This window comes from Moschus berezovskii, chromosome 1, assembly GCF_049115385.1.
Source record: "Moschus berezovskii isolate FMDL1 chromosome 1, NW_MosBer_1.0, whole genome shotgun sequence".
Taxonomy (NCBI): Eukaryota; Metazoa; Chordata; class Mammalia; order Artiodactyla; family Moschidae; genus Moschus; species Moschus berezovskii.
Window position 1 is genome coordinate 62,670,367 of NC_142460.1, and position 15,390 is coordinate 62,685,756.

At 36.5% G+C, this 15,390-nt stretch overlaps 1 protein-coding gene across 1 annotated transcript; it reads left to right on the forward strand.

Annotated features, from left to right (window-relative positions):
• The first annotated feature begins 11,952 nt into the window (after positions 1–11,952).
• LOC129550393 (olfactory receptor 5K3-like) lies at positions 11,953–12,894 on the forward strand. Its single transcript, XM_055418002.2, has one exon. It carries the CDS (start codon positions 11,968–11,970, stop codon positions 12,892–12,894), a length of 927 nt encoding a protein of 308 aa, XP_055273977.2. The 5' UTR covers positions 11,953–11,967.
• The last annotated feature ends 2,496 nt before the right edge of the window (positions 12,895–15,390 follow it).

The following is a 15,390-nucleotide window of genomic DNA, read 5'->3' on the forward strand; positions in this document are numbered from 1 at the left end:
TTGGTGCTCAGCTTCTTTACGGCCCAACTCTCACATCCGGACATGACTACTGGTAAAACCATGGCTTTGGTTATATGGACCTCTCTCGGCAAAGTGATGTCTCTGCTTTTAAATATGCTGTCTAGGTTTGTCATAGCTTTCCTTCCAAGGAGCAAGCATCTTTTAATTTCATGGCTTCAGTAACCATGTGCAGTGATTTTGGAGCCCAAGAAAATCAAATCTGTCACTGCTTTTACTTCTTCCCTTCTATTTGCCATGAAATGATTGTATCAGATGCAATTTATCTTAGTTTTCAGAATTTTGAGTGTTAAGCCAGCTTTTTCTCTCTTCTCTTTTAGCCTCATCAAGAGGCTTTTTAGTCCCTTTTTAGTTTCTGCCATTAGCGTGGTATCTACATATCTGTGGTTGTTGATATTTCTCCCAGCAATCTTGATCCCACCTTGTGAGTCATCCAACCTGGCATTTTGCATAATGTACTCTGGCTTCTCTGATGGCTCAGATGGTAAAGAAACTGCCTGCAATGCAGGAGACCCAAGTTCTATCCCTGGGTTGGGAAGATCCCCTGGAGAAGGGGATGGCTACTGGCTCCCAGTATTCTTGTCTAGAGAATTCCATGGACAGAGGGGCCTGGTGGACTACAGTCTGCAGGGTCGCAAAGAGCTGGACTTGACTGAGCAATTAATACACACTCTGTATAGGTCAAATAAGCAGGGTGACAATATATGGTCTTGTTGCACTCCTTTCCCAATTGTTAACCAATCAGTTGTTTCATGTAAGGTTCTAACCATTGCTTTTTGACATGCATACAGGTTTCTCAGAAGACAGGTAAGGTGGTCTGGTATTCCCATGTCTTTAAGAATTTTCCATAGTTTGTTGTGACCCACATAGTCAAAGTCTTTTGTGTAGTCAATGAAGCAGAAGTAGATGTTTTACTGGAATTACTTGCTTTCTCTATGATCCAATGAATGTCAAAGATCAAATAACTTTGAGATGATACAAGTTATATAGCTCAGTGGGCGGATGGGAAGGATATGGAAATAAACAAGAATTTTGATGTTTATGCCTTCAAGTCCTTATGTATCCATTTTATCACACTACATACTCTAAGAATAATAAGTGATTCATCTTCAACTCCACCTTTTTCTTCATCTCACCACTGATTCTATGTATATTCTTTCTGATACCACTGAGACCCTCACCTTCATAATTACATATCTTTTTGATTTACAAAACTCAAGTACTTTTCCTCCCATTCTGTGTATCCTCTCTAACTTCCCAAACAGAGCTGCCAAATTATTCTTTGTATGCAGAACTCAGAGCAAATCATATATTAGACAAATGCTGTCAGAATATGATCTTTTTTACTTCTGAGAAGATATTAATATCATTTAAATGACACTTATTTGAATGAAATGACTAACAGTATTGTCATGATATTTTCTTCTACTTTTCAATATAAAGCAAGAAACTTGCTAAATGTACTGTGAGTATTTGTGTTAACAAAGGGTTTTCCGGTTAACAGAACCAATATGATATAAATATATAATCTACATATACACATAGATATCTATCTAAATGTATATCATGTAAATAGTTTTCTTATAAGATATTGGCACATATAATTATGGAAACTGAGAATCTGCCCTCTGCAAGCAGGAGACCTAAGGTAATAGATGTTCATAGTTCAAAGGCCTGAGACAGTAGAATCAATGATATAGATTTCTGTCTGAGTCTGAAATCTTAAGAACCAAAACCATCAAAGACATGAGCAGAGCAATGTCTGAGACAAGCAGAGAGAAAATTCAATGATCCACTGCTTTTTTTGTTGTTGTTGTTAAATTAGGGAGAGGCATCTGCTTCACTCAGTCTACTAACTCCAAACTAATCAGGTGTGGAACCACCCTCACAGACACACATCCATAGGTAATATTTTTCAAGATATCTGGATATCCCATGGCCCAGAGAAGCTGATACATAAAGTGAGCCATCACAAGTTTACCTGTTATCAATTTGGCACCTATAAATAATTCCTTACCATATTTAATCTTCAAATAAAGACAAGGTTATAATTTTGCCTAACATGATACAACTATGCTGTGTACAACTGAAAATGCACTAAGCCTTTCCCCAGATGAGAAGGGGAAAGCCTTAAGTGATGTTTACTCTTCTCCTCAATATCTGGGAACTTAATACTATGATGTCTAATTAACAATGCTTAATTACAATGATATATAGTCAATACATCTTATGTTATATGACAAGGGATAGGGAATAATAGTGGAAAGAAAACAAATATATTATCTGTATATGTATAAACACACACACACACACACACACACACACAATGTATTCTACCAAAACAGGAAGAAAATACATACAGCAGCATTACTGTCTTCATATCTGATGACATAGCGTTTAAAACTTTATACATTTATACATTCTTCCACTACCAGTCATATTCCCATTGACTTCAGGAAGTACTGAAGCTAATTATTTCTATTTACCTGGTGGGGTGACAAAAATCTAATGACCCAAAGTAGCCTGAGGCATTAGAACTCCTGCCCAACTGGTTTGTTAAAATTTGCCACTGACCTTAATCATAGGGAAGAACCTCTAAGAGAGGTGCTATAAAATTTTTTATAAGAGCCATAATAATTTAAAATGAAATTTCAATATCTAATATGATCTAAAATCTTAAATTAAAATCTAGTATCATTTCTATCATTTAGTCTTATTGCTTTAATTTGCATTTTTATGTTTTATAATATGCATAATATTTTAGCAGTGTGGTACATCTATCTAATTTATAAATAAAATGTGCATATTTAGAAATATACCAAATGACTTTACTGACATGAATGTACACCAAAAATGGTTTGGAATCTCTCATACTGTGAAGCAACCAGCAGTTGGAAGGTAGGTGAAATACATAAGGAGATGAGACAATCTGGAGGAAATTCTAGAATGAAAGAAGAATAAGATCAAGTATAGAACTCAGGGGAACATTAGTATAATTAAGGAAAAAGAAAGAAACACAACTCAGCATAAAAGACACAGATGGAATAATCAGGAAGATTGAAGCAGTGAGTGATATCACAGAAGCCAAAAGTAAAGATTTTCAATAGAGTCAAAGCGACTGAACTGAACTTAATTGAAAGCCTACAGTTTGGTTAGAAAGGTAATTAGTTGTTCTTTGGAGCAGGCATTCAGAGTTAGTTGTAACTTTACTGAGAAACAGGGTTTGGTAAATTGGAAAGGGCTGAAAAAAATCAATGGAAAGGAACCAAAACAGAACAACTTCCAATCTAATTCTCCATTCCCTTTATATTACCTGTTTTTTTAATATTATGTATAGGTAAACTTCTACCACTCTAGTTTGCTATTAATCTTTTAATTAGGTCTTGCTCTTTCAAGTTTCTAGGCTTTTATCATTTGATTCCCTCATGCCAATTCTTTCCTCGTGTGCTTTGATTATTAAATCCTAATTTATCTTCAAGTTTCATCAGGAATGACAATTCCACTTAGAAATCTTTTTTTTTTTTTAATTCGTCCAGGTCACAATTAACTTTGTTCACTATATTTTAACACAGCTTATTTATACTTTTTTATATCACAGCCTAAATTGCTTGGTAGTTAGCAATGTAAGTATTTCTGTCATCACTAAGAGATTCTTATCAGAAGCATTTGTAAAACTTGAGAAAGTCTTACCCCCCCCCCCATGCTCACATTCTGTGCTCACTTTACCCACCATCTTCCAACACCATGTCTATTGCCGCACTTGATTAAGGTTAAAGTGAACTGAAATTTTAAAAATAAAAAAGCACATACTGAGGATCTAGCTCAGTTTGTGAATGTGGGTTCCAAATACATATGACACAGTCAGTGACTTGCTGACTTAAGCATATATAGTCAAGACTTAAAATCAAGACACATAGAAGTCATACTTGATCAAGTAGCAAATGCAGTATAAAAATAAGTATCATGTATACTTTGGTCACCTGATGTGACAAGACGACTCATTAGAAAAGATTCTGATGCTGGGAAAGATTGAAGGCAGGAAGAGAAGCAGATGACAGAGGACGAGATGGTTGGATGGTATCACCAACTCAATGGACATGAGTTTGAGCAAGCTCTGGGAGATGGTAAAGGACAGGGAAGTCTGGCGTGTTGCACTCCATGGGGGTGGCAAAGAGTGGAAATGACTGAGAGGCTGAACAGCAATAATCTTGCATATTAGGAAATGAAAAAATAAATTTGAGGACTAGGAAATTTCTTAAGGAGGAGATCTGATTTGAGATGAGGATGGTGTAGTTCTTGGAGTAGAGAGGAAGACAGTGTTTTAGATGAGGGAAACATAAGCAAATTAATTAAACAGATGCACAGAACAGTGAAGGGAGAAACATGGCCAAGTGCCCTGAGGTGAGAGGAATACAGGTGACAGGCAAAATACAAACAGACTGTGCTGCATCTGAAAAGACAAAAATAAAAAAAAAAATGGACTTGTGTGAAACATCAACGAAAGACCTTGTACATTCTTGAGTGCTGCTAAGTCACTTCAGTCGTGTCCGACTCTGTGTGACCCCATAGACAGAAGCCCACCAGGCTCCCCCATCCCTGGGATTCTCCAGGCAAGAACACTGGAGTGGGTTGCCATTTCCTTCTCCAATGTGTGAAAGTGGAAAGTGAAAAGTGAAAGTGAAGTCGTTCAGTCGTGTCCGACCCTTAGCGACCCCACGGACTGCAGCCTACCAGGCTCCTCCATCCATGGGATTTTCTAGGCAATAGTACTGGAGTGGTTTGCCATTGCCTTCTCCGAAATTCTTGAGTAGAAGAGTATAATTTTTTCATTCATCGGACAAATATTTGTTGAGCACTACAAAATGGCACATATTGTTTTAGGTGTTAGAAATATACAGGGGTGAACATAACAGAGAAATCCCTTTCCTCTTAAGTCTATATACTAATGGTGATTGGGTGGAAGGAGTGACTGACTGACTCCTTGTGATACAATAACAAATAAATACGTAGCATATCGAAGGTGATTAATGGAATGAAGGTTCTTGAGAGTCCCTTGGACTGCAAGATCAAACGAGTCCATCCTAAAGGAAATCAACCCTGAATACTCATTGGTAGGACTGATGCTGAAGCTGAAGCTCCAATACTTTGGCCATCTGATGTGAAGAACCAACTCATCGGAAAAGACCCTGATGTTGGGAAAAACTGAAGGCAGGAGAAGAAGTGGGATGAGATGGCTGGATGGCATCACTGACTTAATGGACATGAGTTTGAGCATGGGAATAGTTAAGGACAGGGAAGACTGGTATGCTGCACTCCATGGGGTCACAAAGAGTCAGACACATTTTAGTGACTGAACAACAACAAAGTGGAAGGAAGGGGAAAAAATAAGGTAGAAAATATAATAGCAGCTGAGGGAAACTGAAACTGTAGGAGAAACATCTCAGTAATTCATATGTAGGAATAAATAATGATATTACAGTTTTCAAAGAGGTTTTTAAAAGATATTGGGACAAATGTAACTCACAGAGTAAAGTTAATGACCTTGGCTGACTCTATAACATCTTTTAGTCTCCTTTCAAAATTCTAATAATCTTTCATAAGGCATATTAACTGCTTCAGGAAAAGGTAAAATTAATATGAGATTGTTTTGTGTTCATTTAAAATTTATGCAGATAATAAACAGCATTTAATAAGAAAATATATAATAATTAGCAAGGTAATCATCAAGCAACCTTAGTCTTACAAGGCATGTTTTTATGTGTTTCAACCTCATAGTCTTACAAGGCATCTTTTTATGTGTAGGGTATTGACTCTCCCCACAGAAATACTCTCATGTCTGTGCAAGGAAATCCCTTAGGATTTGATAGAAAATTTTAACTTTGCATTGTAAGGAACATAATTATTGACTTTGACCTATTTGCAGTCTCCCGATTTTCATTCTTTTATTCCCAAATGTTTTAGAGACCAAAGTTTATATTCTGAAATTATGTAAGACCTAAGACCAAGAAGGAAACATGAGGTGCTACAAAATATTCTCAGTGAAATTTAGGTAAGGGGAATAGTCTAATTTATTTTTACTTTTAGTATTAACGTCCATTAATATAAATTTATCTGTAATTATTAAGCATTTTTGTTTGTTGTTAGGTTTCAACTATGCCATTATCTTTCTAGCTCTTTTCAAAACTGAAGGCTATGGACAATTAGGATGAGATCCAAACTGTTATTCACAATTCCAAACTGTTATTCCCTTTTCAGATTAAGGTAGAACTTCAGAATATACAGGTAAAGACAAAAAAGAACTCTATTAAATAATTCAGGCACTTACATTGAACATTTCTAACTTAGGTGAATAATTAAGTGGATTATTTTTAGTACTTTAAAACAAATAACCAAAATTTTCATTTGGTGTTTTTACTTTGATGTTTCGATTATGGAAAAATAAAACTATTTGACCAAAGAATTTATACTATTAAATCTAACAGTTAACAGTCTTAGTGGATCACTAAATGATAGCTTTCTAAGAAGAAAACAAAATTTGTTCTCAAAAATTACATTTTTAAAAGGTTTTCTCTTCTAAGTTTATGAAAAACTAAAGTATAAAAGCAAGCTTACTATTATTTATTAGCTTTTAATCCACTGTGATATACTTTGGAAAATCTTACACAATTTTTCTAGAGTCGGAAAAATAGTGGATGATTAGATTCAAATGAAAGGATACCTTCTTTTAAATTAAATATACATATGGTATTTATCATAAAACCATTATTTAACATATATAGCATGCTGATTTGATACATTTGTATATGGTAATATGATCATCATTGTAACATTTAGGAGCCTATCATGTCACATAGTTGTCATTTCTGTGGTGGGAATAATTAAGGTCTAGTCTCAGTACTTTTGATGATTATGGTAAATATTTTTGTCTACATTCACTATACTGTGCATTAGATTCCAGGACTTATTTATCTATTAGTTGTAAGTTTGTGCCCTTAAACAACATTACTCCTATTCTCTTATTCCTTATCCTCTAGTAATACCATTTTACTCTGTTTTTATAAGTTTTTCTTTTTTAGATCCACATGTAAATTATACCGTACAGCATTTGTCTTTCTCAATCACTTAGCATAACATACTCCAGGTCCATTCAGGTTTTCACAAGGTATCATTCTTCCTCATGGCTGAATAATATTCAGTTGTGTGTGTGTATGTGTGTTTGTGTATATGGATATATGTATGTACGTATACATACATACACACCACACTATCCACCTTGTCTTCTTTATCCACCCAACCTATGATGGACACTAGGTGTCTTGTTTATTGTGAATAATGTTGCAATAAATATTACAGAGCAGATATCCCTTTTGTAACTTGTTTTCATTTCCTTTTGATTATACACCTGGACGTGGAACTTAGGGATCATATGACAGTTTTATTTTTAATTTTTTGAGGAAAATCAATCTTATTTGTAATGGCTGAACCAATTTACATTCCCACCAATAGTGCATAAGAGTTCTCTTTTCTTCACATCTTTGCCACTACTTGTTATTTCTTGCCTTCTTGATGACAGGCATTCTGAGAGGTATAGGGTAATATCTTGTATTTTTGATTTGCATTTTCCTAATGATTAGTGATACTAAATACCCTTTCATATGCTGTTGATTATTTGAATGTCTTCTGGAAGAATACCCTTTTAGTTCCTCTGCCCACTTTTAAATCAGATTTACTTTTACCATTGGGTTGTATGAGTTCCTTATATATTTTGGATATTAATCCCCAAGTTTTGAATGATAAGGTTTGAAAATTTTCTTTGTAGACTCTTCAAAATTAATAGAGTCAACTTGCAGGAGAGGTCACTAAGGATCACTGATAGGATTCTGAAACCAACTTCACCCCTTCCAGGTCACTGGGATGGAGGTAGGGCTGGAATCAATACTGTTTTCTCCTTGTAGCACAGTACAGCTGTCACAAGAAGTACAGTTCAGTTCAGTTCAGTCGCTCAGTCGTGTCCGACTCTCCGCGACCCCATGAATCACAGCACGCCAGGCCTCCCTGTCCATCACCAACTCCCGGAGTACACTCAAACTCATGTCCACAGAGTCGGTGATGCCATCCAGCCATCTCATTCTCCGTCGTCCCCTTCTCCTCCCGCCCCCAACCTTTCCCAGCATCAGAGTCTTTTCCAGTGAGTCAACTCGTCTCATGAGGTGGCCAAAGTATTGGAGTTTCAGCTTTAGCATCAGTCCCTCCAATGAACATCCAGGATTGATCTCCTTTAGAATGGACTGGTTGGATCTCCTTGCAGTATAAGGGACTCTCAAGAGTCTTCTCCAACACCACAGTTCAAAAGCATCGATTCTTCGGCAATCAGCTTTCTTCACAGTCCAACTCTCACATCCATACATGACCACGGGAAAAACCATTGCCTTGACTAGACGGACCTTGGTCGGCAAAGTAATGTCTCTGCTTTTTAATATACTATCAAGGTTGGTCATAACTTTCCTTCCAAGGAGCAAGCGTCTTTTAATTTCATGGCTGCAATCAGCATCTGCAGTGATTTTGGAGCCCAAAAAAACAAAGTCTGACACTGTTCCCACTGTTTTTCCATCTATTTCCCATGAAGTGATGGGACCAGATGCCATGATCTTTGTTTTCTGAATGTTGAGCTTCAAGCCAACCTTTTCACTCTCCTCTTTCACTTTCATCAAGAGGCTTTTGAGTTCCTCTTCACTTTCTGCCATAAGGGTGGTGTCATCTGCATATCTGAGGTTATTGATATTTCTCCCAGCAATCTTGATTCCAGCTTGTGCTTCTTCCAGCCCAGCGTTCCTCATGATGTACTCTGCATATAAGTTAAATAAGCAAGGTGACAATATACAACCTTGACGCACTCCTTTTCCTATTTGGAACCAGTCTGTTGTTCCATGACCGGTTCTAACTGTTGCTTCCTGACCTGCATACAGGTTTCTCAAGAGGCAGGTCAGGTGGTCTGGGATTCCCATCTCTTTCAGAATGTTCCACAGTTTATTGTGATCCACACAGTCAAAGGCTTTGGCATAGTCAATGAAGCAGAAATAGATGTTTTTCTGAAACTCTTTTGCTTTCTCCATGATCCAGCGGATGTTGGCAATTTGATCTCTGGTGCCTCTGCCTTTTCTAAAACCTGCTTGAACATCTGGGAGTTCACGGTTTACATACTGCTGAAGCCTGGCTTGGAGAATTTTGAGCATGACTTTACTAGCGTGTGAGATGAGTGCAATTGTGCGGTAGTTTGAGCATTCTTTGGCATTGCCTTTCTTTGGGATTGGAATGAAGACTGACCTCTTCCAGTCCTGTGGCCACTGCTGAGTTTTCCAAATCTGCTGACATATTGAGTGCAGCACTTTCACAGCATCATCTTTCAAGACTTGAAATAGCTCAACTGGAATTCCATCACCTCCACTAGCTTTGTTCGTAGTGATGCTTTCTAAGGCCCACTTGACTTCACATTCCAAGATGTCTGGCTCTAGGTCAGTGATCACATTATCGTGACTATCTTGGTCGTGAAGATCTTTTTTGTACAGTTCTTCTGTGTATTCCTGCCACCTCTTCTTAATATCTTCTGCTTCTGTTAGGTCCATACCATTTCTGTCCTTTATCGAGCCCATCTTTGCATGAAAAGTTCCCTTGGAATCTCTAATTTTCTTGAAGAGGTCTCTTGTTTTTCCTATTCTGTTGTTTTCCTCTATTTCTTTGCATTGATCACTGAGGAAGGCTTTCTTATCTCTCCTTGCTATTCTTTGGAACTCTGCATTCAGATGCTTATATCTTTCCTTTTCTCCTTTGCTTTTCGCCTCTCTTCTTTTTACAGCTATTTGTAAGGCCTCCTCAGACAGCCATTTCGCTCTTTTGCATTTCTTTTCCATGGGGATGGTCTTGGTCCCTGTCTCCTGTACAATGTCACGAACCTCCGTCCAGAGTTCATCAGGCACTCTATCAATCAGATCTAGTCCCTTAAATCTATTTCTCACTTCCACTGCATAATCATAAGGGATTTGATTGAGGTCATATCTGAATGGTCTAGTGGTTTTCCCTACTTTCTTCAATTTAAGTCTGAACTTCGCAATAAGGAGTTCATGATCTGAGCCACAGTCAGCTCCTGGTCTTGTTTTCGCTAACTGTATACAGCTTCTCCATCTTTGGTTGCAAAGAATATAATCAATCTGATTTCGGTGTTGACCATCTGGTGATGTCCATGTGTAGAGTCTTCTCTTGTGTTGTTGGAAGAGGGTGTTTGCTATGACCAGTGCATTCTCTTGACAAAACTCTATTAGCCTTTGCCCTGCTTCATTCCGTGCTCCAAGGCCAAATTTGCCAGTTACTCCAGGTGTTTCTTGACTTCCTACTTTTGCGTTCCAGTCCCCTATAATGAAAAGGACATCTTTTTTGGGTGTTAGTTCTAAAAGGTCTTGTAGGTCTTCATAGAACCGATTAACTTCGGCTTCTTCAGCATTACTGGTTGGGGCATAGGCCTGGATTACTGTAATATTGAATGGTTTGCCTTGGAAACGAACAGAAATCATCCTGTCATTTTTAAGATTGCATCCAAGTACTGCATTTCGGACTCTTTTGTTGACCATCGTGGCTACTCCATTTCTTCTAAGGGATTCCTGCCCACAGTAGTAGATATAATGGTCATCCGAGTTAAATTCACCCATTCCAGTCCATTTTAGTTCACTGATTCCTAGAATGTCGACATTCACTCTTGCCATCTCCTGTTTGACCACTTCCAATTTGCCTTGATTCATGGACCTAACATTCCAGGTTCCTATGCAATATTGCTCTTTACAGCACCGGACCTTGTTTCTATCATTGGTCACATCCACAACTGGGTATTGGTTTTGCTTTTGCTCCATCCCTTTATTCCTTCTATAGTTATTTCTCCACTGAGCTCCAGTAGCATACTGGGCACCTACCGACCTGGGGAATTCCTCATTCAGTATCCTATCATTTTGCCCTTTGTTACTGTTCACGGGGTTCTCAAGGCAAGTATACTGAAGTGGTACAAGTCACAGTTAACTTCAAAATGTCTATAATTTAATAAGCAAATTGTGCTTTCAAATATAAAAAGGGTAGATTATACATAAGGCATTCTAGATTGTGTTGCATATATCAGATATGCTTGAGAGCAGACAAAATGGAGATCAGTGTCGTCTGGGGCATTTAGTTAAAACTTTCATAAATAGCTTTACATGTAAATTATGCTTTATATAAAAAGAGTAAATGATTTAGATACATGGGCAAAAGCACCAGAAATAATCATGGGCAGAGTCAGTATTTATGGAAATAAGTATGACACTGGGAAAAGATACGCTAATTGATGGGTATTTAATTCCTTTGTTAACAAAGATTACTGTTTTTAAAACTGAATAGGGAATAGTCCTCAATTAATCTTAGTAATCTTCATGCAACTCCTAAGGCAAAATTTTAAGCTGTCTACTGTATTTTTTTTCAAACAGGCACTCCACTGGGAGATTATATGAAAACTTTTGCTCAATGAAAAAAGTATATGTAAAGAAAAATTGATTTTAAATTTATTCTAAAAAACTCGAAATACTGACCCTGAACTTATTTGAGGACACTGAACCAAATACGGATACCTTAAATTTGTACACTGTACTTGTACAATTTCATAAAGACAAACCTTTCCCACTGTAAGCATCCTTCATGGAATTATCAAAATAGTCTCATGAACCTGAGTTTTAGATTTGAGGTCATAGAGGCTGACATGTTAAGGGAACAAATGTCCCTTAGAAGTCTTGTGCCTGTATCACAGAGACAGTAGGAGAATCTGAAGAAGCAGCTCCTTTCCTTGTTGTAAAAATAAAAATTTGAAGATAAAATTATACATGCTCTAAATTAGAATCTTGTATTTCCATAATTCTTATCTCAACAAATAAGGTAGAGATGGCTGAGGATAACTGCTCCTTGGCAACAGAATTTATCCTCACAGGATTTACAGATCACCCAGAGCTGAGGATTCTTCTGTTTCTGGTGTTCTTTATCATCTATCTGATCACCATGGTGGGGAATCTTGGCCTGGTGGCATTGATAGTAACAGAGCATCGTCTTCACACACCAATGTACATCTTCCTGGGGAATCTTGCTCTGATGGATTCCTGTTGTTCCTGTGCCATCACCCCCAAAATGTTGGAGAACTTCTTTTCTAAGGACAAGATGATTTCTCTCTATGAATGCATGGCACAATTTTACTTTCTCTGTCTTGCTGAAAGTGCAGACTCCTTTCTCCTGGCAGCAATGGCTTATGATTGCTTTGTGGCCATCTGCAAACCACTGCAGTACCACACCATGATGTCACAGAAACTCTGCATTCAGATGACCACAGGGGCATACGTAGCTGGAAACCTGCATTCCATGATTCACATAGGGTTTCTGTTTAGGTTAACTTTCCATGGGTCTCATCAAATCAATCACTTTTTTTGTGATGTTCTTCCATTATACAGACTCTCCTGTGTGGACCCTTATATCAATGAATTAATGATATTTATCTTTGGAGGTTCAGTTCAAATATTCACTATTACCATAGTAATAATTTTCTACCTTTACATCATTTTCACAATTTTCAAGATAAAATCTAAAGAAGGAAGAAAGAAAGCTTTATCGACTTGTGCATCCCACTTTCTCTCAGTCTCAATATTCTATGGTTCTCTTCTCTTCACCTACATTCGACCAAATTCAGTTAATGAAGAAGATAAAGATCTATCTGTTGCTATTTTTTATACTCTAGTGATTCCTTTATTAAACCCTTTTATTTATAGCTTAAGAAATAAGGAAGTAATAAATGTTATGAAAAAAATTATGAACCTATCATAACATTCTGAAACAATTATCATGCCATGTGGAGAGCTGATCGCAATTTGAGAAAGCTTTTTTCAAAATCAAAGAATATTGAGAAAATGGGAAATGACAACTTTCAATATAAAATATTAAATTATTAACACATGGTTAGTTTCTGAGCTGAATAAACAAGTTCAGAAAAGAGACTTTCTGCTAAAATATATTCAAAAATATAAGCTACTAGTCTTTTATCAAGGATAAACTAAATAATTATTCTTGAGTAACACAAGAGTACTCTTGAGTAACACAAAACTGTGTTCCAGTATGATTAATTCCAACAGTTACTATTAGTTTCAGAGTATAATAGTTACAATTTTCAACAAATCCTAGAACTAGAAGTTATATACAACATTTGCCTTCATTTAATATTGCTGGCAAATTTCTGCAATTGGAAGCCATAATCTAACAAACTCCTCATACCTCAAGTTCCCAAATATTAATTCCTTTTTAGGCAATACCATGTGACAGAAGTAAGCTATTTATTTCCATTTGAATATAAATTTTGAGTTTAAGATATTATATTTGAATATGAATTCAAATAAAATATTTATTTCCTAATCAACACTTTCCTCTTTATTGTTAGTCAATTTTCTATCAAGTTCTCTGAAATAGAGTATTTTAATTTATTATTGATTTATCAATCTGTAGTTGAATATGTTGCTACTTATATTGATGCTATTATGTATTTGATATTTTTATGCTGTTTGCTTTTGATTGGCAGCCCATCATATATGACAGTCTAATTACTAAATATATTAATTAAATAAAGGTTTCTTCCTCTCATATTATTATTTGACTTGCTTATTATTAGGAATACCTCTATCCTGGGCTGATTCCAATTACGAGTATTAATAGGTGCATAGCATTAACCAAAACCTGGAGTTGCTGATCAAGCATAATTGAGACAGAAAATATTAACAATTCTACATTTATAAACAAAAACATGTATTGACCCTTACATGTACAATTATGAAAGAAATAAATAATTTACTTAGAACCTACCAACTGCTAGGCACTAAACTAGAACTTTCATATATATTACCTACTAAATAGACAAGATTTTTCATGCTTTTCCATAGTAAAATTTCATACTTTGACAAGTCAAGAAAAGGGTGTATTACCAAAAGACCAAATCTAGAAATAATAAGCAGATTAACTGATGCATGTGATTCTTTGATCATTTTCCTTTTTGCCCTCAATCCATTTTCCTACTTCCTTTCCTGTGTTTTGTTTTATAATTAAGGACCACTGTCAAATTCAGACTCCTTCCCTTCCAAATGTCTTCTATCTACATTGAACAATGAGGAGCAGTGTAACTAAAGACTGGGGGAAAACCCATAATGTTTCTCCCCTCTTCCACTGCTAAAGGGAGTGTCTCCAAGCACAAGTTGTATCTAATCACTAAGTCTACCTACTGTAAGAAAGTTGCTCATGCGTGTGAAATCATAGCTTATGTTAACTAATCAGTCACCCTTGTAGAAACTCTTCACTAATTGTAATATCTGAGCTGCCTTACTATTCTGTTTGACTTTTTGATTTACCAATACTTTCTAATTGTTTACTGAATTAAATTTCTCTCCTTAACTAGTGGGCAAAGTCTTTGTTTTCCTGCGTTCCTCCTCTTACAACGACTACATAAATTTTAAAACTTTTACATAATAATAAAACAGCAGAGTTAATAGCCACATAAAATACAAAAAATTGACATTTATGAGAGAAAGAAAATGGCTAACATATATAAGAAACTACTACAATTCACAAAAGACATGCAAACATCTGAGTAGAAGGAAGGGGCAATGGACATTCAACAGAAAAATTGTAAATCTAATAAGCTTAAGTAATATATTTCACTTGTTTCAATTTAAATATGTGAAATTAATTTTTTTTTGGTTTTATTTTACTTCTATTGTATGAATGGAAAGAAGAGCTATCAGTTTGGAAAACATTTAAAAGGATATGACAGTCAATTTGTTGGGAATATAATAGAGCAGTTATACCTCTAAAATTGATACAATCTTTCTGCAGGACAGTTAAGCAAAATAGATTAGATTTGGGATGGCCACAGTTCAGTTCAGTTCAGTTCAGTCGCTCAGTTGTGTCCGACTCTCCGCGACCCCATGAATCACAGCACGCCAGGGCACCCTGTCCATCACCGACTCCCGGAGTTCACTCAAACTCATGTCCACAGAGTCGGTGATGCCATCCAGCCATCTCATTCTCTGTCGTCCCCTTCTCCTCCTGCCCCCAACCTTTCCCAGCATCAGAGTCTTTTCCAGTGAGTCAACTCGTCACTTGAGGTGGCCAAAGTATTGCAGTTTTAGCTTTAGCATCAGTCCTTCCAATGAACACCCAGGATTGATCTCCTTTAGAATGGACTGGTTGGATCTCCTTGCAGTACAAGGGACTCTCAAGAGTCTTCTCCAACACCACAGTTCAAAAGCATCAATTCTTTGGCGATCAGCTTTCTTCACA